This window comes from Belonocnema kinseyi, chromosome 7 (assembly GCF_010883055.1).
Source record: "Belonocnema kinseyi isolate 2016_QV_RU_SX_M_011 chromosome 7, B_treatae_v1, whole genome shotgun sequence".
Lineage (NCBI taxonomy): Eukaryota > Metazoa > Arthropoda > Insecta > Hymenoptera > Cynipidae > Belonocnema > Belonocnema kinseyi.
Window position 1 is genome coordinate 107,432,436 of NC_046663.1, and position 26,908 is coordinate 107,459,343.

A 26,908-nucleotide genomic window follows, 5' to 3' on the forward strand; every position below is an offset into this window, starting at 1 on the left:
TAAGGACAACCGCAGGATTTCGCCGGGAGCGGGTGCTAATCTGAAAAATTTCACCCGCTCCCAGCGAAATTGCGGTAAAATTTCAGCCACAACCACGTCTCACGACCATTAGATTGGTGGTTACAGTCTGTAACGGAATCAATACGACGATCCAGCAAAAGCCTCGTGCACCCTAAGAATACGGAGCGACCCAAGGACTACCGCCTTCTGCATTTTTCCCGCAAATGTTTTAGCATATTGTTGACACGCAGGGATGCTTTTTAGGCCATTAGTGAGTCAAGCTTGGCACCTCCAAGAGCGCCGATGATAAGGACGATTAGTTTAACAGAATATTCCGGGTACAATCGTTGCTACTCCCTTTTAAGGTCTCGATACTTCTCTTTCTTTTCATTCTCCTTGGCTATAATGTTTTTGTCAGCTGGTTCCGAAAATTCGATAACGAACATGGTTCGCTTCTCGAAGTCAAGAAAAACCATGTCAGGCCTCGAGTGAACAACAGAAACAATTTTCGAGAATATAAAGTTCCAGTATATGCGGCACACCGTCTTGGCATGCCAAAATGAAACCTTCCGTACCAAACTTCAATCCGGGCGATTTAAGAAAAGCAAACGTTAGCTCACAATACATTGACTGATCGTTTACATTTCTGTGGAAGACATCGAGCATCCTCTTATCGAGGTGCTGTTCACGAAAGTTTTTCTCTTGTGCTTTCCTAATCCCGGCTTTCAGGAGTGAGTACTCGATATAAGATTTGATGCATTTTGCTCACGCCTAATACTGAAGTTAAGTCCGAGTGTTTCAGCAGCCTCCTCCGCTGCTTTGTACAGAAACATCCTTTGCCCACTTCTCCGTGATTCCTGACCATTTTAAGAAGAGGGTCTCTTCCACTTGCAACTCTATGTGCTGTACCCAGATTAATCCTGTTGTGAAGACATTTAAGACTCAATATTCCGCGATCACCTTGACGGCGTGAGATTTACAGTCGCGGAGCGGAAGACTTAAGATGCATGCTTTTATTCATGTGCATAACCTTTCTTGTCCCGATATCAAGGAATCTGAGTTCGTTCTTCGTCCATGGAACTACTCCAAATGAATAAAGCACTACCGGGTCGGCAAGCATGTTCGTTGCAGATACTTTGTTCCTCGTCGACAGTTCGGAAGACCAAATCAGCCGGATGAGACGTTTGTATCTGCTTCGGAGAGTAGCCTTTATAGATGTCACATCCTGAAAGCGGCTCTGTGGCACGCCCAGGTATTTATAAGTCTCTCCAGCGCAAAGGTGTCGTATGGCGCTTCTATCAACAAGCTCAGGATCTTCAGGGATGCCATTAAGTTTTCCTCGCTTCAAATAAACCTTGGCGCATTTGTCTAACCCAAATTCCATTCCAATTTCCTTAGTATATCGTTCGACAATCCCCAGAGCTAGATGCAGTTGCTCTCTATTTTTAGCATAGATCTTAAGATAGTCCATGTAAAATACATGAGTGACCTTGTACTTTCGATCTGCAGGTTTGCTGCACGAATACCCGTCAGAATGGCGAAGTGCTAGAGATAGTGGCAATAATGTAAGGCAAAAGAGGAGTGGGCTCATGGTGTCGCCCTGAAAGACACCTCTCTGAAAGGTGAGCTTGTTAGTTGTCACACGATTTTTTCCAGATGAGATAGTAAATCTGGTTTTCCAAAGCAGCATCAATCTCTCTATGCTCCTAACTATTTGGGGATGAACCTTTAAGATTTCCAAAAGACATATGATAAGTCTATGGGAGGTCGAATTGAAAGCTTTACGATAATTAATCCAGGCCATCGATAGGTCACGCTGGTAGAATGCTGCATCTTTGCAGACACATCTATCGATGAGCAGGTTCTCCCGACATCCGACTACGCCTTTCTTTGATCCTCGTTGTTCATACATTTCTTGCCACACAGGTTCAATTGCCCGAACAATTCTATCATTTAGAATAGCTGTGAATATCTTATAAAGTCTGTTCAGATAAGTTATTGGCCTGTAATTCTGCGGGTCAGCTAAGTTGCCTATTTTCGGCAGGAGCATTGTGCGCCCTTCCACCAACCACTACGGAATCGGCTTTTTCGACTCTAAATATGAGGTGAAAATACAAGCCAAATGCTGATGGGTTGAAGGAAACTTCTTCCACCAGAAGGTTTTGATACAATCTGGTCCCGGTGCGGAATAGTTCTTCATCCCTCTTAATACTTTTTTCACCTCCTCGGTAGTGATGGGTGGGCATTCTTTATGAGGTGTTATGAGGGCATCACATAGCTCTCTGAAGCTATTTATATTTTCTGAGTCTTCGCCCAGTCTATGCTGCACTTCGTAGAGTTCCCTCAAAAATACTTCGGCCTCCTCTGGTTTGGGCGGCTGTTCGACAGAATCTGGAGGGCCTTGGAAGAGTCGAGATAGGTGAGAGAGAAACTGATATATTCAGCTATATTTACACAAATTTTTATTAAAAAATATTAAAAATTGCATTAGTTATATACAGGAATGTAATCATGTAATAAAAAAATGATCCCTCCTTGTGGGAAAGATACAGCAATGGAAAATCATCTGAAAGCAAAAAACCAAAAATGTTATTAATGTGTGCAACAATCGCTATCGTTTTACGTGGCGGTTTAGTTTATTTTATTTTTTTGAGAAAATGACGCCGGTTTGAAAAATTAATTCATTTTTTAAACACTTTTTTTTCTGTTTAGGGACTTAAAAAATATTAATTTTCAGAATTTTGAAAACAGCCACGTACAACCTTAGTCAATATAAGTACAAAAATTTCAAGAAACAAAAATAAATTAAAATCGGTTCATTAGATTTCGGAAAATCGATGTCACCGTATTAAAAAAAGTCGTTTTGAGAAAAACGCGTTTAAAGTTTTCATTGCATGTGTGATAGCGCAAGTTGAAATAATATGCGAAATATTAATACTTACATGAAACTGTCTATTCCTGGGCCATATGATGGTTCATCTTCAGTATTTGGAGCACTGTTTTAACCTTTTTTTGAATATTTTTTTATGTATTAGCTTGATTTCGGCGGTTTTTATGTGATAATTTTTTCGTTGCACACAGTAGATGTGGAGTATAACTTCGTCAATTTTCAAAATTTTAAGTTAAAAATTTTTCTACATATTTTGAAATATATATACTTTAAGAAAATGCAAAAAAAATCTATTTTTTTTACCAGTCACAGTGGTGTTCCCCCTTAAATATGTTCTAGTGACTTCCCGAGTAAAAATGCTTCGACTTGAGTTCGACTTGAATTGCCTAAAGCGAGACATGCTGGAATCGAAAAGTACGACTTGAGCATGTCTCAGTTTTAAGACGGAGCCGGACTTCAATTTATGTCTTAGGGACAAGTTCCTATTTCTGGAAGACACAAATGTCTCTGCAGTCGAAATTTTTATGACTCCAACACGAGCGGTTAATAACTTCGAGTGTATACCTGTCCTAACAAAAAGGGCCATTCTGACTGTCATAAAAGGTATTATATATATATATATATTTAATCAACTTATTCACAGATTTTCATTTGTATTGTACTTGTTTGACGATGATACCGAAAATGTTGTTATTAAAAATTAAAAAATTTTTATTCATCAAGTTTAATCTCATTTATAAGCCGAAAAAGGTTTGACGATCTCAGCCAAGACAAGGCTCGACTTGAGACAAGTAAACGCCGTTTTACCTATATTGGTCATAAAAGTTAGACGAAGGCCTATGTCTCGACTTTTTTTGAGACGCAGCCAGACATCGATGTCTTGGAGATGAACTTAAGTCATAACCAAGTCGAACTTAAGTCGAAGCATTTTAACTTGGGTTACACTTGAGAAGACAAACTAAATCCTTCCTATCGTTATCTCTTAAGTGCTTTTCATAAGAAATAAGCCGTACAGCCGAGTTGCGGTCCGCGGTCGATTCAAGACAGCCGTGCCCCTACAGTTCTCCTTACCCTCTTTACTCGACACTTTTCTCCTTAACTTCAAATGATTTTATGCAAGTGGCGACTGTCATTTTTCCTTCACATTTTTCCATACTTAGGACTGGCTGCTATTAGGGTAAGAGCACAAATTCTTGGCACCTCCTCCCCTCAACTGTTGGCACCCTCCTCAAAATTTTATTAAATAATAAGACAATAGAGACGAATAGCAAATTGTCTCTTTTTTTTAATTATGCAGACATTTTTTCGTAATAACATGCATTCATCTTACGCTAAACAATAACTTGTGTGTTCTGAAATTAAAAAATTCAGCCTTGTTTCCAAACTGCCAAGAATTTTCAGGTTAGCTAAAGAATATCTTTAGATAATTGCTGTTTTTAATTTACTTCTAGCTACGTATTCATTAACGTGAGTGACTGTATTCTTTTCGGCACATTTCGAGGAAATCTTAAAATTGCTAATAAAAAAATAACTAATATATAACTATAATTTATTTAATAAATAATAGGGGGTGCCAATCGATTTTCAATCTGAAGCACTGTATGCAATTCTTGGCACCCCCTGCCAAGCATCGAATTGTATGCTCTTGCAATGATTTCTATTCTTGGCAATCGGAAAAAGTATAGTTATATTCGTTTGTTGTTTTTTAAAATTCACAATGAAAGCGAATTAAAGGCAAAAACAGTATTTTAAAGTAAATTACTGGAGCTGTACTCGTAAAAATTAAGTAAGTCATTATATTTAATGATATATGTAATGTATCACTAACGACTAGTCTGTCCAAAAAAATTACTGCCTGGTTTACATTTATAAAAAAAGTCTCGGATGCAATTTTAACACTTCTGAAAATGTGTTAAATAATAATAAGGCCGATTTGAATAGTGTAGAGGAAAAGAAGTGTTTTGTAATCAGTTTCCAGGTTAGCATGCAATTGATGAAACATTACACGAACCTGCAGATTTTACATAAAAAGCTAATTCAACCTAACATGTACAAGATATTGCTTTAAAATCTGTGAAAAACAGAAATATGCATGATTATTTGCCTTTCCCTCTAACCCCAAAAAGAAAAGGAAGGCAGACGAAGGAGAAAGGCATCTATGCGTTAACATCACAGGCATGTAGAGATTAGGAATGAGAAAAAATCGATTGAAAAAAAGAATTAGACTAAGACTAAGGAAGCCAAAAAGCAAAAACGAAAAGGACGTCAATTACGTAAATACTTAATCGATGTCTTTAAACATATATTACTAAAAATATAAACAAAAAATAAATAAGTAAGCTAGTGAAAGCTGTCACGTGAAATAACTTGTGAAATAAAGTGAAATAACCTAGACTAGTAAAAATGCACGTGAAACTTGACGGACGAATTCGAATCAAATGAAACCGACAACATTTTGTACTTCAATTTGGAAATACTTTACGTACAGCAGAATGAATGACAAGTTCCAAGTCTACATAATCTGTTTTAGGATCGAATACCAAATTACTTTTTTATATTCTGATATTAAATAAGAAAATGCTACTTTATACTAATTAATTTGTTTAATAATAAGCAGGAAAGACGCAAGAGGTATGTACACATTATTATGCAATACAAAAATTGTAAATACTTAACGGAACTGTTTTTCGGAAATTCGATGATTTAATCTCCACTCCTTATAACCCCCTCCCTTCTCTCTATTCATGAGCTTATTCATTTGGTGGTGGAGTGGGAGGAGAAACGTCGAGATGAAACTTAACCAAGACAAAAGTGACCGCGGGCCGCAATTCGGATATTTTCTTGACTACGGACCACAACTCGATAACGGTCGGAATAAGTAAGAGCGCCAATTCTAGGCATCCCCAATTGTGGGAACCTTTCTCTGATTTTATAGATAATACATTCTTTTAGCACTTTTTAACTCAATTAACTTAATTCTACCATCATTTTTAAATATAATGCATATATTGATTATTCAGTAACATGAGCTATGTATCTAAAATAAAATAAATTCACTTCGGTTTTTGGCATGCCAATAATAGGGCTAAGGTGTTAAAAATTAGTGCTCTTACCCTCTAGGTTCAATATTTCATAAACTATGAAACTGTGTCATAGCCCACATGTTAATAGGCTACGTGTTTAATTAAAAGCTCTTTAATTGAATTTAATCGGGAAGTGATCACTGTAATAGGATTTAAGTTCAGAAGACTAAGGTGTAGAGGATTTTTAGCTAATTTGCATTCAAAAACATTTGAAGCAGAGAATTTTGATTAATTAGAACATTTGAGATTTTATTTTAGGTATCTAATAATTTTCTCATTTTTAAATTTATAATTAAGATTCGTAATTATATTAATTTCAAGTATTAAATACTTAAATGCTGATGTTTTGAGAAAAATGATGATTATATAGCTTCGAAATTGATACTTCATTTGAAATCGGATATTTGACATGTCAAAGTACAGAAACTTTGGTAAATTAAATTAAAGAGATGAGTGCACACTGAATTCAGAGAAAATGTACGTAAGTTAACCTAATTTAAGGTGAGTCAAATGCTAGACATGTAAATTACAACTGGACATGGATTATAAATAAAATTGTACCGCATAAAAAAAAGTTTTTTGAGGTAGCCGCACAAAACGAGCGTATTCTACTGCTTGCGGATTGAACCGAAGCTCTCTCTTTTCAAGTGGCGTGCGTAGATCTGTATATACAATGTTGGACCTCGCAGTAGAACAGTGGCGTTCGGGTGCGAGCTTCAACATTATAGGCTAGAAACAAAATGGATGTGCAAGCGCCGTCACACATGCTTAGAAAGAGATGGAGAGATACCGATGTTTTCAGTAAGGAACAGTGACGAATACAAAATGGTGGAAGCTGGCGATGAATGAAGTGACAGCTCTGACAGTTTTATTTTTATCGCTTGTTCTAGATTCATTTCGCGATCCAAAAATTATCAAAAATGTTCCAAAATTTAATTATAATAAAATGTAAGAATGGGTAAGCACCACATTTCTTTTTAAGAGCCTTTACATGAGCTTGATGTTGCCTACTTGAAATACCTCTTAATACTTTTGTCACCTCCTCGGTAGTGATGGAAGGGCATTCTTCTTCAGGTGTTATGAGCGCATTACACAGCTCCTTGAAGCTACTGATGTTCTCCGAGTCTTCATCCAGTCTATTTTGTACTTTGTAGACTTCTCTTCAAAATACTTCGACATCCTATGGTTTCGGCGGGGGTCCACAGTAACTGGAGCATCTTCGAAGAGTCGAGATGGGTCAGAGAAAAACTTTTGGTTTTCTCTGACGCACCTCTCTCTCCGCTCTAGACCTCTCTTAGCGTCAGATAATATCGGTAGTCTCTCAATAATATGCTGCCTGATGCTCAGCAGCTTTGAGTTTTTAAGTATGTGATAACGGATCCGGAGTTCGCGCGCGCACTTTTGAAACTTATCGGTGAAATTCCTGCCAGATGTTATGTAATCAATCACACACTGAAAGCGGGTCGCGTACTGTCGCATCGGCCAAAGCTCTTACTGCATTATATACAAAACGATTGATAGTCCAGAGGTCGGATTCTTCGGAAAAATTTCCACGAAGCTCGTCATCCATTTTAGCCAGATCTTTAGGCTTAAGAGAAACCTGGATGTTAAAGTTTCTCCGAGTCATAAAGCATCGCTCTTCCTCTATCGGATGCCTGCCCACGGTTGGGCTTCGTGTCGCCTATCATTTTCTGTTTCCAGCTTGTTCTGGTTGTGGTAGAGTAGGCACTCCGCTTACAAAAGCCCCTTTTGGAATAGTTCGGCATGGTTTCGCAGACGTTGATGCGAAAAGTGCGATAGCTCCAGGTGTTTCTCGCACCACGGAGCATGCAGTCGTGCCATGTAACCGCGTTCAGGGCCGATATTCGCATCGTAGCACTCTAGCAAGTTGTGATTTTATCTCTCCGTCCATTTTAAAGTGGACCAGCTTTAGAGTGGTCGGCATTATTGGTCGATCCATTGTCGGGAGCTCTGCGCGTTTTATTGCTTTGAACCGCACTTACTACAACTATGTTCGGTGTTTGTCGCCATAAGAAGCTAGGAAAATATAATATATAAATATATAACTTTTTAAAAAAATCGAAACGTCCCTTTTGAACACCGGAAATCGAAACAGCGGAAAATATTACATTCAAATATGCAGTCAGGTCATATGTACCGGATGACCTTAAAGGTCGCCCTAAGCTTATTTTAACTCAAAGAATGTTTTGATGGCTATAAGAATAGCATTATTGTAATATTCCATAGCGGACAAACTTATTCAAGTATCATGCATTGTCGATAGTTTAAACTTTGACATTGACCCTAAACTGGCATCCGTTTGAAAGTGACGACCTAAGGGGTTTTTGAGATCGCTATGGCTGAATCTGTGTGTATGAGTAGGTGTGTATGTATATGTGTATAAGTGTGTGTGTCAATAAGTATGTGTATGTGAATTTTTTCAAAAACCCCTGGGGTAATGTTTTTTGTTAACTCTAAAAATTAACCTCACTTACCCGAACTGAGCGGTCGTGACCTTCAAACACCTACCAGGCCAAGTTATTATTTTAAAATAATAATTCTAAGTTTTGAAGACTTCAAAATATGTGAAAAAAGAATATGGAAAACTTTGAGACAGTTTTTGAATTAAAAAAAAATCTTGGTAAACAAAATTCCGCAGGGTATCAAGAGTATAAAAAAATGTTCTTAAGATTTTTGTGAAAATTTACATGATGGTTTTGTAATAAATTCAAAGAGAAAATTGAAAAAAGATTACAAAACATTTTCAATTACTTTGAAGGCTTTGTGATAATAATTATTAAAATTAAAAGAATTAAAGTTTTTATAACTTCAAGGTAAAATATATAATGTTAATGATTGGAGAAGTGATTTCATACATCACAGTCCCCAATTCTCTCAAAACATGAGAAATAGATGGATTTTTCAAGATAATGGGGAAAATAGGGGAACGAATACTTCTAATAAACAATAATATAATAGGGTTGGCACCATATTCCTAAGATTTAGAGTCTAAATATATTAAATTCTCACCAAAGGGTTCAATTTTCAAACAAAAAGATGAATTTTCAACACAAAAAAATTAATTCGTAACATAAGAGTTAAGTTTTTTTGGCTGAAACGCCAATTGTATGAGAATATATTTGACTTTTAAGCGACGATCGATTTATTAAACAAAAAAATTTAAATTCAACCAAAAAAGGTAAAATATTTAACTCAAAAAAACGAATCTTTTATAACTCAGTTAAAACTCCAAATCAACAAAAAATTAAATTATTAATCACAAAAGATGACTTTTCTACCAAAATTATAAACTAAAAATATTATAGTATCTACTAAAAAGAATTAACTTTTAACGAAAAATAGTTGGATTTTCTTACTGGATTCTATTAATTCAGTTTTTATTTAAGTTGAAAATAAGAGAGGGGGGGGGTTCTTGAAAACATGTGGAAAGAAAATATAATTTCAGAATATAAATAGTAACGTTCCGCATGATTAGAGGCCATTTTGTCGATCGCAGTTTAGGACATATCGGCATTTTCGTGATCTGATATAACATAGATTTTTGATTTTCGATAAGAAATGATACTTTAATCTGGGCTCGATTTGGTAAAATTATACTTTTAATTACCCGAAATTACCGGAATTATGTAAATTTGATATTTAAAGGCAAAATATATAACATGTGAGCTGATAGCACTCTCCACATTCATATCAGTTTTTTTTTCGAAAAACAGTTATTCAATCTAATTTCGAAATATATAGATATAGATATCATAGATAGCATAGATAGATAGTAAAATTCGTAGTTATTCCCACTGGGAGCAACTGCCATCTATGAAAATGACACCGACTTTCAGTAAAACGCAGTAAATCAAACCTATAGCCACTGAATACTGAGAACAATTATTTGAAACACATTTTTCTCGAAGAACTAGACTATCTGTATTCGACATTGAAAAAAATCTTAGTTTCCAAAAAAATTTAAAGGTGTAATCAAGGAAATAAAAAAATAATTAGAACTGAATTAAAAGCCCCTCCAATGAATTCGAGGCAATTTGTGGTATATTCAACTATATCTCGATTAACTTAAATTAATTTGATAAAATTCAAAAAAATACTTACCACGGAGCACAGTGGTCAAAAATCATGAAAAGTTGGCCATAATGGAAATTTTTTTTTTTCGCTATTCGAAAATTCCAGTATCAGTAGTAGTACCCCTAGCCGTGTTCAACATCGTTAGTTAAAACACATGTTGCTAGAACCAACTTCAACCTCTCTGTTTCATACACGTCAAACGCGTCAAAAAGTCAAACACGTCGCGACAAATAAAACCAGTTTTTCAAAAGTTCACAGTTTTTGAATAGAGAGACCAATTTGGATGCCACAACATGGATTGTTCACGAAAATGTAAGTACTTTCAGCTATATAAACTATCAAAGTGCTTGACAAAGATAAATATGAAATATGTTTAAGTAATTGACTGCAGTTTTCAAATGTTGACGATAAACTTACGCTGATAAAAACAGAGTTTAGAAAAAAGTCTTGATAGATCGGGCCGTATTCTTTTATCTCAATAATAAATAACGAACTTCTGCAAAACATATAAAAAATTAAGCTGCCGGAAGTTGCCGCTTTGCGCTCGGGGAATTTTTTTCTATGAAACGTATAGTTACGCCCATAAATGCCCGTTATACAGTGCACCGAATATATACTTCCTTATTTAAAATTTTTATTTTTTCAATACATAAAAGTATTTTGTCGACTGTATCCAAATATATTTGTTAAATAAGCAGAAAAATTATAATAATCATTTGCAAAATATTTATCTGTTTATAAAGTGCAAATTTTCAATGAAAATTGTATGGCAAAAATATAAGATTATCATGTCAATATATTAAATAATTTTTCAAAAATATTCAAATATAAATTGAGCATGGCTGTGTGGGAATGGAAAAACAAGTTTTAAATTACATTCGATACGTTTAATTTTACAAAAAGCGTTCCTTTCATTGATTGCAACTTTCAGTAATTTCGATGACACTTTTTTTCTAGATACTAAACATGACAACACAAAAGAACTCATTTGTTTAACACGGAGTGAATTGCTCCAGCTCATCAAGAACAACATTTTTGAAAGCGCTAATAGCTGCTTTGAGATTATAGAACGTTCACTCTCCACAAAACTCGGTACTTCATACACCTTAAACGATGAGTGTAAAAATAGACTCAAGAAATTGATTTCCGATTTGAAAAAAAAATGGAAAGATTTTCATCGGACCGAGAAAGATTTGTTGAGAAACAATGATGTGTGGCTTAAAAATGAGGTTCTTCTTGGTGTTGAAAATGACGATAACAAGGACGTCGCGGGTGATAATGAATCCGAGTCAAGGTCTTCAACAGGAAGCAGTGGCTGCCCCTTGTCGAAATCTTCTTTTTAAGAGTTACGAGTAAGTGACCGGACAAAAAGGAGAACGACGAAAGATATTTGTGAACAGTATACTCCCGAAGAATTAGGCTATGCTACGCAGATGAGTCGTGTGTGTTGCGAAACTGTTGAAAGATGTTACAGCAGGAAGCCCTTCAGAAGCATCAAATTACAAGAAATATCTTCAAATGAATTCCGAAGGAACTCTCTCTGCAGATGAAGGCGTTGCGCTCATAATTGGAAATCATTTATCTAAATCTTAGTATATTGGCATAAGATCTTTCAGTGTTCGAAAAAATTGTACTTTGTATCCCCCCTACTATCAGGTTTTAGAGATTAAAAAAAGATGTTATCCTTCAACAGCGGAAGTTATCGTTACCGAATCTAGTGCAGAAATTTCATTTCAATCAATATTAGATCACATAGTAGAACGTTTGTTGTTAGTGGAAGCTAATGTTCTCGAAACTCTACCTTCAGATAAAAAAAATTAATTTTCAGTTGTTCTGCAAATGGGGATGTGATAGTACTTCGGGGCAGAGTACATTTAAACAAAAGTTTCATGACGATGATGGAACTAAAATTGATGCCAGCATATTTGTTACTTCCCTTGTACCATTGCAGCTTCTTTTTACGATTGAAAATGATAGTAATACCAAGGTTCTGTGGAAAAATCCACGCCCCTCATCTCCTAGATTTTGCATGCCGTTAAAATTAGAATTCTTGCATGAAACTGCCGAAGCAACGAGAGCACAAGTTGATCATATAAAAGATCAAGAAAAAAATTTGCAGCCTTTTCAAACAATTTTCAATAGTAAACAAGTAAATGTTACTTACAAAATCGTACTTACAATGATTGACGGAAAAGTTTGCAATTCCTTATCAAATACAACTTCTGCTCAACGTTGCTTTCTTTGCAAATGTATATCAAAACAATTTAACAACATCGATGAAATCGTGCAAAAAAAATTAGTCACCGAACATTTAGAATTCGGTATTTCATCATTAAATGCGTGGATTCGTTTCTTCGAGTGCCTGCTGCAGATTTCGTACAAGTTAGTTTTGAAAAGTCGGCAATGTCGGAAAGACGACAAAGCTCAAATGGAAGCTCGAAAAAAAATATTCAAACTGGTTTTCGGCAGCAATTAGGACTCCTAGTAGATGTCCCAAAACAAAGATATGGGAGCTTGAATGATGGTAATACGGCGCGCCGTTTTTTCGAAAACTCTCAAGTCTCGGCGTCCATTACCGGAATAGACAAAATTTTGACTGATAGGTTTCATGTAATACTTCAGGTTATTTCGTGCGACTTTGATATTAACATTATAAAGATGGAAGAATACGCTTTGTCAACTGCTCGTAGATTTGTTGAATTATATCCATGGTATAACATGCCTACAAGTGTCAATAAAATTTTGATACACGGGTCACATATAATTGAAACATCCTTGTTGCCTATAGGACAAATGTCTGAAGAGGCCCAGGAATCTTGTAATAAATTAATCAAAAAGTTCCACCAGGATTTCAGTCGAAAATGTAGCAGAGAAAAAACTATGGATAACATTTTTCGTAGACTGTTAATCAATTCTGATCCTCTTATTTCAAGCCTGCCGAAACTGCAGCCAAAAAATGAGATCATTGTAGCCTGAAGCAATCGAATTGTTAAAAGAACTTTCGCTCGAAATCACAAATGAGCTAGCTTCATCGGCAGAGGAAGCAGTCTGCAGTGACACTGAAGATGAAAGTGATTAGTACGTATTTCTTTCTATTGTAATTTGTGAGTTTTAAACTATTAAGACAGTTTGATGAATAAATTGATAAATTTTCTCGTAAAAGAAATATCGCATTCGTGATACACAGTCTTATAACACCCTAAAAGAGACATTTTGTCCTAAAAAGATTCATTAAAACACAAAATTCATACGCCATTTTGTATCCACCATTTTGAATGCCCTATTAACTTTCTTAGAAATTACAACATTTATGGCCAGTTTGTTGGTTTTTTTTACGGGATCCATAACCTTTATCCGCCATTTTGTACTCACCATTTTATTTTTTCGTAAGGCCATAATAATATCAAGATTAAATTGCGCTCCCAGAAACCTACAAATCGTAATTTTCATTCGAGTAAAATTGAATTGCATGAATATCAGCCGCCATTTTGTAGCCGCCATATTGTTTTCAAAAACTAATAAAATATTCATGATCAGCGACCTCAAGACCTCCGAGTAGGGAAATTTACCGCGAAATAACAATAATTTATAATTATGGCCAGCTTTTTGAGATTTTTGACCACTTTGCGGAGTTGAATGGAATTTTAAAGAATTTTAAGGTTTTGAAAGGAATTCAACGGAATTTAAAAGGAATTCAATGTGAATTCACGAGAAATCAATGAACTATGAACGATTCGCGCTCTTAATTTTTGTAAGAATTTCATTTGTCAAAGTTATAAAAAAAATGATAATAAAATGATTATTTACGATCACGATAATGAGTACGAAGTTACTCGTTGTCCCAAAATCTGAGATGAGAAGTCAAATATTTTTCATAAGCTTGACTAGTCGTTCTGAATTTTCAAGGCGACTAATGAATCCACTTTTCCAGCTCCCCCAATTTTTTTGGGAAGATTTGACACATCCACGTAGATAAAAAGAATATTATGAAAAAAAAAGATAACACAAACCTTCTTCGTTGACTGTAAGGTCATAAGGTAATTGAATATCAGAAAGTCGAGGTACACCATGCTTCGTATAACTGTTGAGTTGCTCAACCAGTGACTCCATCTTGGTTCCCTTTGTGTTAGTGAAAAAACCGCTCCAACGTTGCTTACTGGCTTTGAGAGCTGCAGCCCCAGTAGAACTCTTACCAGAAGTGATGGTTGCTGCGGTTCCCACTTCAGAATCAACACTTGAGTCCTCCGTCGAAACACTGAAGAAGCGCCCACTTCGTCCACGATAACTCTAAAAAAATTAAAACCATCTCATAAAGAGCACTAAAAAAATAAGATTATAAAAATGCGAAAAAATAGTTTTTGTTTTATTTTGTTAAAAATGTCCTTAAAGCAGAATAGACTGATGGGTCATTCACAAAATACATGATACATATTTCAGGCATTTTGAACACCTCTACTTTCACAGGCACACCCCCGCCCCCTGAATTCATTACGTATTTTGTGAATGACCCCTGAGGGGCTCTTTAAAAAATAAGTTATGGGATTTCTTATACTTTTTCTACCCTCATCCGGAAAATGTGACTATTTTCAATTTAAAAATGTAATTTCAACCCCCCCCCCCCTCAAAAGGAACGTGGCGTAATTTATCGATAGAACGCAATATATAAAATGCAAATGTTTAGTCTATTTAATATTTTCTATTATTCTATCTACAAAATTGGTGTAACGATATGTCTCAAAAATCTCATAATCATTGTTGTTGAAAGCCTGATTGGTCTTTTATTATTCGAAATTATATTAATTTTAAATTTTGGAAATTAAATCTATACAAACAATCCCTTTTAATAAGGAAAATCATGAAAAACATTGTGTGAATAGGGCAAAATTGGTGTTTCTCTAATATGCTTCCTTGGGTAAATAAAATATTTAAAATTATCTGTTAAATTATTTGAAATATTATACATATATTTTATGTTAGTGATTTTTGCTGCAAATAAGTATATTAAAAGAATAGTTATAAAATACAAAATTTCGAAGTAGACCTAAAATTTATAAAAATGTTTTATTGTTTTTTTTTTCACCGGAAATTAGCATTTTTAAACAAAAAGCATCATCAATTCCAATTCTCAATAATTTTAGGTTATGGGGCGTTTTACACCGGCAACAGTTATTTTTCATAAACAATTATTATTAGATTGCAAAGATGATTTTTTAAAAATAATTTACGTTTTAGGTTTTATAAGCATTGTTTTAAACCAAAAATTGATATTTTTGAATAAAAATCTTTAGACTTTAAGGGTTCATTCATTTTTAAACAATTTTAGCCTTCGCTAGACTTCCACATGAAACATGAGTGGTTTAAAACAAAAATCATTATAGGTTAAATAGTATTTGCAATTTGTGATCCTTTCCAGGTTAAATTAATGTTTTCTCAGAGTATTCAGAATTCTTCAACAAATTGATGTTATGTTGGAGTGTTCGATCTAAAATTGGTATTTTGAAACATAAATTACCAGACTTTAATCCAATTATGTAGCGTTGGCGCTTATCATCGAAAATAGGTATTTTAAAAACAAAATTCATAATTTGAATAAGATTTAGATTCTTTTAACTCTTGGAATACAAATGTTTTTTGCATTTAAATCAATATTTCCTGTCTTTGAATCGGAAATTTCTGCTAATAGATTATGGCAGTGTACTATACAGTTAAATTTTTCTACTGTTGAAACGATAGCATCGCACATTACACTTAAAGAGCATGATGCTATAAATTTATAGGACATGTCGTTTTCTTCAAATTTCACTGTAGTTAACTTTATAATATTTTACAATTAGGTCCAGGACATTTTCAGATGAGTCTAATCAATTTTTTTATAATTTAATAATATTTTATTTGAATCAAGAAAATAAGCATCAATAGGGAATGCTTTTGAATTGATTAAATATTCATTTGACCGAGCGCGAAAGCACCGTTTGATGCTTCGAACCAATATTTCATTGATTCAGAAGTATTTTTTTCTCACTGTACAAGTCGGTTTGATCAGGTGTCAGACTAATAAGAAGCGCAGACCATTCCAAGCAATTCTGAGTAAATAATTTTTTAGTTAGCCTTAATTTGAATTAAGTAGTACAAGTCAGTTTTATCTAGGTGTTCGTTACACTAATGTAAGTAGTATGGACAATTTAAAGATAGTTGTAAATGAATCCAATATAAATACTCGGAATCCACTTACATTAGGTATAAAGCAGTAGAAAGCAATTTAAGTCAGGCATGTGAGTCAACAAGTAGTGTAAAGAATTTCAATAGAGTCTGAAAGGAGCGTTCATTAATTACGTGAGGTTATTTTAGGGCGGATGTAGGGAGTTCAAAGAATATTTTAAGTAAGTTTTCTCTTTCGAATTATAAAAAAAAATGCTGTCTGAAATCTGTTTTGACTGTTACAAATACTTTTTATACTATTATACATATACAAGTACAGTACATTATATAATATATAAATATTATGTTTTAAACCTTTCATGAAACATTGAAACCTCATAGAATCTCTGAAAATTTACCTTTTATAAATCGTGTGAAAATTCCTTGGAATCTCGAGTCGAAATATAGTCCCTACTTTGACACTCTTCATGCTAATATTTGTAGGGGCTAAGGTTGTAAAGTAGAGGATATTCCCATACGATTTTTGCCCCTACTTTAGCGCTCTTATGTGCACAAATTTCATAATCTTACACATGGGGCGTCAAAATAGAGGCTTAGTTTTTGTTTCGAATTTAACGTTCTACACTCTACTTTACTGTACAGAATAAAATTATTTGACGAAAAATTAACAAAAATAGAGCAAGAAGAAGCCATAGTGGCATTTCCGTAATATTTCAAGTTATTTTGCACGCGAAAAAAAATTATCCATTAAATTTTATAGAACTAATCCTATACTAGAAGATACGCTGGGTAGTTTAATAAAAGTTAAAATCGTCTTTGTTTTACATTGTGTTGAACTAGTCCCGAAACTATAGAGAACAGTTCTATAAAATTATAACCAATTGTTGGACACATAAAACTATTTATACACTATTTATAATCGCTCTCTATGAAAATTTTTATTCGCCGCGGGTTCGAACCCTATAAGTTTCGCATTCCTAACGCCTAAAGCCTCTCGGCTACCCTAGCTTGAAGTATGAAAAAAAATCTGTAATATAACCTATAGCTGTACCAGGCCGTCTGCAAATTGTTGCGACCCATTCTGAAAAAATATTGCTACGTTTATAATAATATATGTACTAAGATTTTAGATTTTATAAATAATACAAATTATTATTGTGTATTTTATCTATAAATAATTTTCAATGATCTAATCTTAATATATTCAATTTTTAATGTTTTGTCATTGCCCTATTTTCTAAATTTTTAATCTGAAATCATTCAATTTCGTGATGCTTCAATTGAAAAGAAGGTTGTCTGAAAGGAAAATCTATTTCTTCAGAATCTGTGGTAACTAATTTTATTAGTTACATTAGATTAGTTTCAATTGGGACATATTGATTCATTCTCGAACTTGGCCTTTAATTTTTGTGTAATAATTTCAAGCTAAGTCCACAAAAGGATTTGAGAAAACGACGTAGCATTGACTTGACATAGCAGTAGTTTGGACGTGATGCACGCGCATGTATTTTTAACTGTTTATCTATACGATTTTACGATTCATGGAAATAAACAGTTGAAAATGCATGCGCGCGCATCACGTCCAAGCTACTGCTATGTCAAGTCTACGTCAAGTCAATGCTACGTCGGTTTCTCAAATCCTATTGTGGACTCTCCTTCACGGATTCTCTCTTGTTTATAGCAGTTTTATTTCAACATGTCACAGTCGGATAGCCCTAGCAATTTCGTGTCCATTCGTGTCGGTCACGTTGTTCAGTTAGGCTAAAATGTCGAAATATTACGATTTTCTCAATGGCCGGAGCTAACCGACATTCTTTTTAAGTATATTTTTTTTGTCCTCACGTAAATAATTGCTTTTTTATCCAACATAACAACTTTGGAGTTGTTAGTAGAAGCTCTAACATTATACTCGCAATTGAAGATTTATATATCTAATTCCATCGATACAAAATTTTGTAATTATAAAAAAGCGTAAGTGGCCAGTACTGCCCAACGCTCCTCTTTATATTTTTTTAAATACAATAAGAACAATAAGAATATAAATTTACCAGCGATAATCAAGTGACAAATATCAGTTTGAAACATTTCAACCCTTCAATTTTATGTTCTATGGAGTGATTCATACATTCGCTGTAAAGTGCGAGTCTGCCTTCTGTAATTGTGCACACGTCACATTCGTGACGTGTGGAGGCTATCAACTGAACATTAAACAGAAAGGGAGAAGCTATTGGTACATTGTAAATGCACATGTATAGACGGTCAGGGATTCCATATACCCTGTGCAATATGTCCTTTCTGCAGAAATTAAACGCAAAATTTAGCATATAAAAGTATCAGTGACGCTCACTGGGCACCGAAGCAGATAATCCCATTACTCACCCATAAAATGTAACGTGTGTGATTCAATTATTAGTGCTTTGGGTATATTTCGCTATTTCACCATTCATAAGTTTTTTCCCTGCAATATATTGCTTGACGTTACATAATTACATATACGTTATGAAAATTTAATATTTATCCATTAAACAGAAGATATGATTATGTTTTCAAGTCTTTGTCATATAAAAGGACTTTAAACTTTTATGAAAAATAAGAGAGATTTAAGGAGCTTGCAGTTATGTGATATAAGAACGTAGAGCTGTGTCATTCTCGCTTGGATGATAAATCTTTAAACCCCTTAGAAGTGCGAAAAAAATTGGAGTCCATTTTTTTTTTAATTTCAAGATGAGTAGAAAATTTATTATTTCGGTGTAAAAAACAAAACAAAGGTTTTTGAATTCAAACAATTTTGAAGTTTGAAGAGTTTCATGCTCTTTGATATTTCTGAGAACACGAACAAACCGAAGATTTTTGCACTGAAGCAAAATAATTAATAAAATTATTGGTAAAAATTTAATAAATAATATGTACAGCAATTGGTTATTGTATGTAAAACAGATTCAAAATTATCTTATGGATCTTTAAGAGCTTAGATACAATTTTATGACTTTTATGTGAACTGATAGAGATTTTATTCAACTTTACTAGACTTGAAATGATTTTCATCAACTTTATGAGCATATAATGGATTTTATGAGATCTCAAGTAACTATCAAAATAAAATGAAATCTAGAAAAATTGTGTAATATTTAAACTCAAGAAAGAGACATGTCAATTCTACAAGACATTTTAAAAATAATAAAGGTTGAAATATGTTTTTGATTAGTTTTTTTTAAATTCATGTTTAGAATTTTCTTTAATAGACAATGGTATTAGCCATTTTGAAATAGAGGGAATATTTTATTTCATGCACCGAGAGCTTGAGATTGTCACGAAAAATACGAAAACCAAAAAATGTTTAAGGCCGTTGGAGAAGGTGCTTAAAAATGGCGAAATTTGTTACGCACTCGACGCTTACTAATAACATACGATTATTCGGTTTTGAAGTTTTAAAAATGAATTTTGAAAATTTTTCTACACACCGCAATGGTTTCGGCGGTGTCAGGAGGAAGGGGACAGTCTCTGCTTTTTCACAAAAAAAAAACGGGAACTGCTAAAAAATGACAGTGAAATAGTTTAGCAACGACGTGAAGTGTGAAGGAAGCTGAGTGACAGCTGCTGGCCCTGATAGATTAAGGCGCTTCCTCATGCTTGAAATTTAGCCCATGCATTACTCTGATAAGCTTTTCTTCTACAATTCTGAATTGCAAAATTTCATATTTCAAACACAGAATATAAATGCCTAAATGCAGGACTATACATAGAGCTTTTTTTCGAAAATGGCCTTGTTCTTGTTTTATTGCAATTAAATGAAAATGTAATGCATTTTGTGCGCTTGGGAAGTAGCAAACGGCCACCATGGGTGTACCCATGGTAAAAGAAATTGAGGGCGAATCATTTCGGAATGAAACTAGAGTGTTATTTTTTTCGACGATACTTAAAACGTCGTAAAAACCCAGGATCGAGCTTAAGATTTGATAGAGTGCATGACATGCCTCACTCAACCTTCCCATTGTTAGAGATAAGAACCGGTTGAGAGAAATAAAAAATCATTAAAATATTAGGGAATTTAATTTCAATATTCTGCATAAGATGCATTAGATAATAACGAGACGATTAAAAAAAGAAAGAAGAAAATCGGTTTATTCGTTCAATTTCTGTTGAGAGTTTTCATAACTTATCCTCTCTTCTAAGATTCTAAGACAAAAAATATGGAAGAAAGATGCTACGTATTCTTAAATCGGAAATATGAAATTGCAAGTTATTTCATTTTCAAGATTACACTTGAAGAGTGTGTAATTCGCAGCCTTTTCTTCGGAAATTCCTTTTCCATAATTTTCAACCGAAAACTCGAAATTCATAATTTTACGCTCTTTTTTTCTTGAATCTTTGTTTCAAACACAGCTGCTTGCTTCACAATGAATGTGCTGTTGCTCAGGACTGATGCACTATTTTATGTCAAACAAGATAGTTACATTTTTAACCGAAGAGATTAAGTAATATCAACTGAAGGGATGAAGCTCAAAACATGAATTTTCAACAAAACAGTCTGCTATTCAAGCAAATGGATGAATATTCAACCAAAAAGATGCTATGTTAACCAAGACGGTTTTTTATTACAAAAAAGACCAATTTTAAAACAAATAGTGCAAGTTTTTATACTACAAAAAGGATAAATTTTCAACCGAAAATGGAATAGTAAAATTTTTTGTAAAGAAGATCTATTTTTATTTTTAAAAAATACGAATGTGCACCAAAATATGTACTTTTCCAATAGAATTGTGAAAACTATGAAGAAAAAAGGCGAATTATTTTCAAAAGGGTGGAATTTTTAACCAGAAAATTATATCATTTTAATAAAAAAGTTAATCTTCTGCCAAGTAGTTAAATTTTCCAACGCATAAATTTTCAACAATAAAGTTTACATGCTGCCCAACATTCTTATCTCCTACCAATTTTATATATTTTTAAGTCAAAAAGACGAATCTTCACAAAACCGAATTTATTTTAACAAGAGTCCAAAATTCAACCAAATAGTTGAATTTTCAAATGAAAATATGAATATATTCAACGACAAAGAATTTCGTAACCAAGAAGATCCATTTTTTAATTAAAAATTAATTACATTATTCATTTTTATGAAAGTAAAACAAATTATGATTCACCGTAAACATTGATTAATAACAATTGTCTAATATTAACAAATAAAAACAGAAACGTTCGAAATTTAAAGTATGTACGCTGTTGCACTTTTGCACGCGAGTGAGAAGAGTACACGTAGAGGTGAAGCTGGGCTCACCAGAAGGCAGTTTTTGGCTAGAAAGACTAACAAGTGTCGCTGTTGGTTGTAGCAGTATACTAATAGGCCGTGATAAATCTTTTCGAATGACTGGTTCCTTTCTGCCTCCCGTCAGGTTTGAAAGAAAGTATCCTTCCCAAAGACAGAATATAGTATGAATTTAAATACAGGGTGATTTTTGTTGTTGTACCCGAAGTTTTTTTCAATTTAAAAATTGCGCGCCGCTTGCCGCCATTGTAATAGCGCGGGTTGTAAACGTCAAACCAGTACAATTTTGACCATGAATCGCTACACACCGCGAGATTGAGCCGAAATTGTGCAATTTTATTTTCAAAATCAGTCGTCGGTTGTTCTGACGCAACGCGTATATAGGGATAAATATCGCACTATAAATGTGTCCAATCCAAAGACGACTCGCCGTTTAGTGGAAAAATTCAAAGAAATTGGTTCAGTGACAATACCAACACCGAAGATTAAGAAGCGTCCACGTCGGAGTAATGAGTTTTTTGAAGCTGTACGAGCCGATGTTGCTGAGCATCCAAACATCTCATATCGGCGCCGCGCTCAGCAAATGGCACAACGACTTTTAACTGCTTGGTAGACAATGAACTTTTTTATTAAAATAATATAATTTTCTGGTTGAAAATTCAACCCTTTTGAAGATAATTCGCCTTTTTTCTTCATAGTTTTCACAATTTTGGTTGAAAAAGTGCATATTTTAGTGCCCATTCGTAATTTTTAAAAATGAAAATTGATCTTCTTTACAAAAAATTTTACTATTTTATTTTTGATTGAAAATTTATCCTTTTTTTTTAGTGTAAAAACGTGCACTATTTGTCTTAAAATTTTTCTTTTTTGTAATAAACAAACCGTCTTGGTTAACATAGCATCTTTTTGGTTAAATATCCAACTATTTGATTGAATGTCAGACTGTTTTTTTGAAAATTCATGCTTTGAGCTTCATGCCTTCAGTTGATATTAATTAATCTTTTCGGATAAAAATGTAACTATCTTGTTTGACATAAAATAGTGCATCAGTCCTGAACAACAGCGCATTCATTGTGAAGCAAGTAGCTGTATTTGAAACAAAGATTCAAGAAAAAAGGAGAGATAAATCATGAATTTCGAGTTTTCGGTTGAAAATTATGGGAAAGGAATTTCTGAAGAAAAGGCTGCGAATTGCATACCCTTCAAGTGTAATCTTGAAAATGAAATAACTTGCAATTCCACATTTTTCCGATTTAAGAATACGTAACATCTTTCTTCCATATTTTTACATTCTCATAATGTATGATTGAGAAAGTATTAGAATTGTCAGAAATTTTACATCACAGTTTTTCAACGGATCTCCACGTTTCGAGACCCCCTAAATCCAAAATCAGGTTTTCACGATGGCGTCTGTCTGTCCGTCCGGCCGTGCGTCCGTAAACACGATAACTCTCGAAAAAATGAACGAATAAAATCCATCTTTGGCACACTTTTTTAGGTCCTAAAAGAAAGGACGAGTTCGTTAACCAGCCATTTTTGATAAAAATTCCAAAAGTGAGCGCATTTTGAAAATTTTTTAGACCACTTTCTTCTGAATTTGAAAGTTCTATATATGAATATTTATAGTATTAAAAATAACAAACAATTTATCCTTATGACTTTTTTCGATAAAAAGAAAATTCTCAGAGATATAGCGTTTTCAAAAATTTTTAAATCGACCGAAAATCAAAATTTTAAGCCAAAAAACGCACGATATGAAAAAAAGTCAAGAGAAGAAAAACATTTCTTTTTAAAAGATGTACAAGATTATTCTGACAAATTTTCGGATTTTCTTCAAAAAGCAAAAATTCAAATTTTGATTGCACAAAAAAATAATGAAAAATAAAAAATTCCATTTTGTAGACAAACTATGTAGGATACGAAAAAAGACGACTTAACAAAAATTGTTATCCCAAAAAAGATCTACAATTTCGTTAAGAATCACTTCTTGGTAGGACGCGAACCTTTTGTTTTATTCGTGAAAAATAACGTTGAAAACAAATAAAATAAAAAAAATGTGTGGAAAAACGACAAAAGTTACGAGAAAAAAATTCAATAAAACCTGTTTGCAAATGTCTGTTGGAAATCGAGCGCGCAGCGCGAGTGTCACTATGAGAATGTGTACGTCAAAGCCTACAGAGCTTTGAGAAACTTAGTGAGAGATCTTTTTGATAAAGTTTTTTTTAAGCATTCCAAATGCAAAGAATAAATATCCGAGCGCGAAGCGCGAGGTAACCCATTATCGAGCGCGAAGCGCGACATTGAACCGTCGCGCGCCCTAGGCGTGCTCAAACTTCCGAGCGAAGCGAGCCGCGCGCGTAGCGCGCGATGAGAATGTGCCTGCGAAACGGACAAATTTTTTATCGTAGAATCTGATAATAGAGGATAAGTTACGAAAACTCTCAACAGAAATTGAACGGATTAACCGATTTTCTTCTTTCTTTTTTAAATCGTCTCGTCGTTACCAAATGCATCTAATGCTGAATATTGAAATTAAATTCCTTAATACTTTAATGATTTTTTATTTCTCTCAACCGGTTCTTATCTCTAACAATGGGAAGGTTGAGTGAGGCATGACAGGCACTCAATCAACTCTTGAGCTCGATCCTGGGTTTTACGACGTTTTAAGTATCGTGTAAAAAATAACACTCTAGTTTCATTCGGAAATCATCTGCCCTAAATTTCTTTCACCATGGGTAGACTCATAGTGGCCTTTTGCTACTTCCCAGGGGCACAAAATGCATTATTTTGTTAATTAATTGCAATAAAAAAAAGAACCAGGCCATTTTTTCGAAAAAAGATCTCTGTACAGTCCTGTATTTAGGGACAAAAACGTAATATCTTCTCTAATGAGAATTTAAAAAATTGTCACGATTTTTAAATTGGAAATAAATTTACATAAATGATATTTAAATATTGTTTATATCGGAATTTTCGCAATTTAAAAATGTTTTAGTTTTAACATTTTTAATTTTGAAATCATTTATTTATTTTATTTCAGTTATATTTAAAACTTTTTTAATAATGGAAAATGCAGTGTAATCTGCTTTATTTTATTCAAATACAATAAAAATACTTGTGAATTTAAAACATAGAACCAAGTTGTAAATTGTTCATTGTTATTAAAGACCTTTTTTGTATACCTTATGATGTAAAATTAAGAATAAAATTGAGTAAAAGTTAATTGTTTAATTAATAATAGGCAAAAAACCTCAAATATTAGACTAAATAAATCAAAAACAAGGGGACCGCAGACAGTGAGCGGTGATTTGAAAGTCCCTCCTTCGTTTTTTGCAGTTCTTCAATTTAATTTTGCCTCCCCCTTCACAATATTCTTTTCGTTTTTAGGATAAATTCTTTGAAATGGGCAAGGTTGATTTGGAACCCGAGCTCTTCGCCCTTTGTAGTTTTCCTCGATCAGTTATATTTTGCCCTCTTATGCCCTTATTTTATTTTCGAAATGCATATTGTAATTTTATATTAAGGGCAACCTGTAAAGAGCAATATAGAACTCACATCTTCTTCTTTACAGCCTTCCACCCTATGTTCTAATTCCCCCTTTTATTTTATATATTTTTGTTTTTGGGATACGTTTTTCAGTTTACATTATCTAAAAGTTTCGATTTTTAGGTCAGATGATAATAAGAGCGATATAACGGATTAAACCAAATTTACTTTATATTTTAAGACAGGGTTTTAAGTAATTGAAAATTACTGCATTAATCAGTATACGTAAAAATATCAGTGATTAACGTTGGAATTTTACTGCAATGGTTGAAAATTAATGTGATACTTTAAAATCACATGCAGACAGGGAAATACCCGTAACGTCATTTTCATACAGTGTAATTTTACATTCCTCATGTAAAATGTAACTGTCAATTTAAAATGGCCGAGGCCATCTCGAGATAAAGAGACACATAACTTCAACAGTGACATAATATTATAATTGTTTAATTGAAGAAGTCCATTTATAAATCTGATACTTTCAGCTAGTCCAAAAGACGTTTTTTTTTCTGTTTCTACACAAATACCACACTCAAGGAGGAACTTATTCTATTCACCTTATGCACCAAATATAAGCATTAGCCTACGTGCGTAGTTATAGGAGACGAAGTTTAGAAGGCTGCGCATCATAAAATATAAAACCGCGCATCAGAACATGTACACTTATGGCAATATGAATTTATCCAAACTTCATATAGACGGAACGGATGCAATACTTAAAATATATATTATATTTTATTCATAAAATAAGCGAACGCGTTGTTGTATTGTCGAGTGACACCCGCCCGGCAATTATACTTCCCTCGAAATTAACTCTCTAGTGGAATTACAAAATTCTGGTAAAATTTCTATCGTTCTGCTTTTTTACACTTTCCATGTAAATTAGATTACAGTACACGGAGAAAAATGGATGGTTAAACGTACCATCTAGATGTTCAATAGGACAGCAATTTATGGTTATGTCAAATAACATTTGTAAATATTTGAGGAGTTTACTTATTTCCGGTCATTTAGGAAATGAATTGATAACTTGTTTGTGAATTTAAAATTAAACTTTATTGTTCTTACATTAACCAAAAACAGATAAAGGGAATGAAATGTCGATCAGATGATACATTCAGTCAATTTGAGGTTATGTTTAATATTTTAATTCAAAATTAAAAATGGGTAGATAAGCGGAGAACGAATGATCTGTAATTTGCATTTAAAATTCTATCTATTTTAGGTCAGCCAAACTCAAAATTTATATTAAATTTTTAAACATTTTTTTAAATGTGTTCGAGTCATACTTCAACTGAAACTTCAGGCGCTTGAAACGGCTGTCAAATTCGCAAGAGACAAACTAAATCTAAACGGTTGAGTTGTTGAACGCCATATCTTAAGCACATAATCTAAAGCCAGTTCAGCTCGCTTTCCCCCCGAAAAAATCTTTTTTGTTGTTGTATTTTTTAATTGAAAATGGAGTGTTATTTCTCGCTTGAAAAGCGCGCGTGCTATATTTGTAAAACGGTAGTATAGTGGTTCGCGAGGGTAGGAACGGAAAGTGGGGGACTCGCCTGTATTCACCGGTGTCCCTCAAATGGCTGTCAATTTGGCTACATCAAATGAATATCATGGCTACATCACATAATCTAAAGGCTGTTGTTGGTGTTTTTTGTACTTGAAAGTGCAGATTATTTTTTCTCGCTTGAAACTGGCGCGTTGTGTACATTACACGGGAGTATACCAGTGCTGGATGCAAGAGCGTTAAGCGGGGGGCTCGACTGTCCAGTGATCCCAGATCTGAAACGACATGCGGTCCAATACTATGACAGGGCTATGTCCGTGTGAATATAGTAGGAGACGCTGTAAATGACTGAGTTGCGCGCG

The 26,908-nt window shown here is 33.8% G+C and overlaps 1 protein-coding gene across 1 annotated transcript in view; it reads right to left on the reverse strand.

Annotated features, from left to right (window-relative positions):
- LOC117176603 (pleckstrin homology domain-containing family G member 5-like) overlaps positions 1 to 26,908 on the reverse strand; it is a 447,084-nt gene that overhangs the window by 76,816 nt on the left and 343,360 nt on the right. The window contains exon 6 of the mRNA XM_033366856.1: positions 14,079 to 14,355. Coding sequence (XP_033222747.1) covers positions 14,079 to 14,355 — 277 coding nt within the window. The remainder of the gene's footprint in view (positions 1 to 14,078; positions 14,356 to 26,908) is intronic.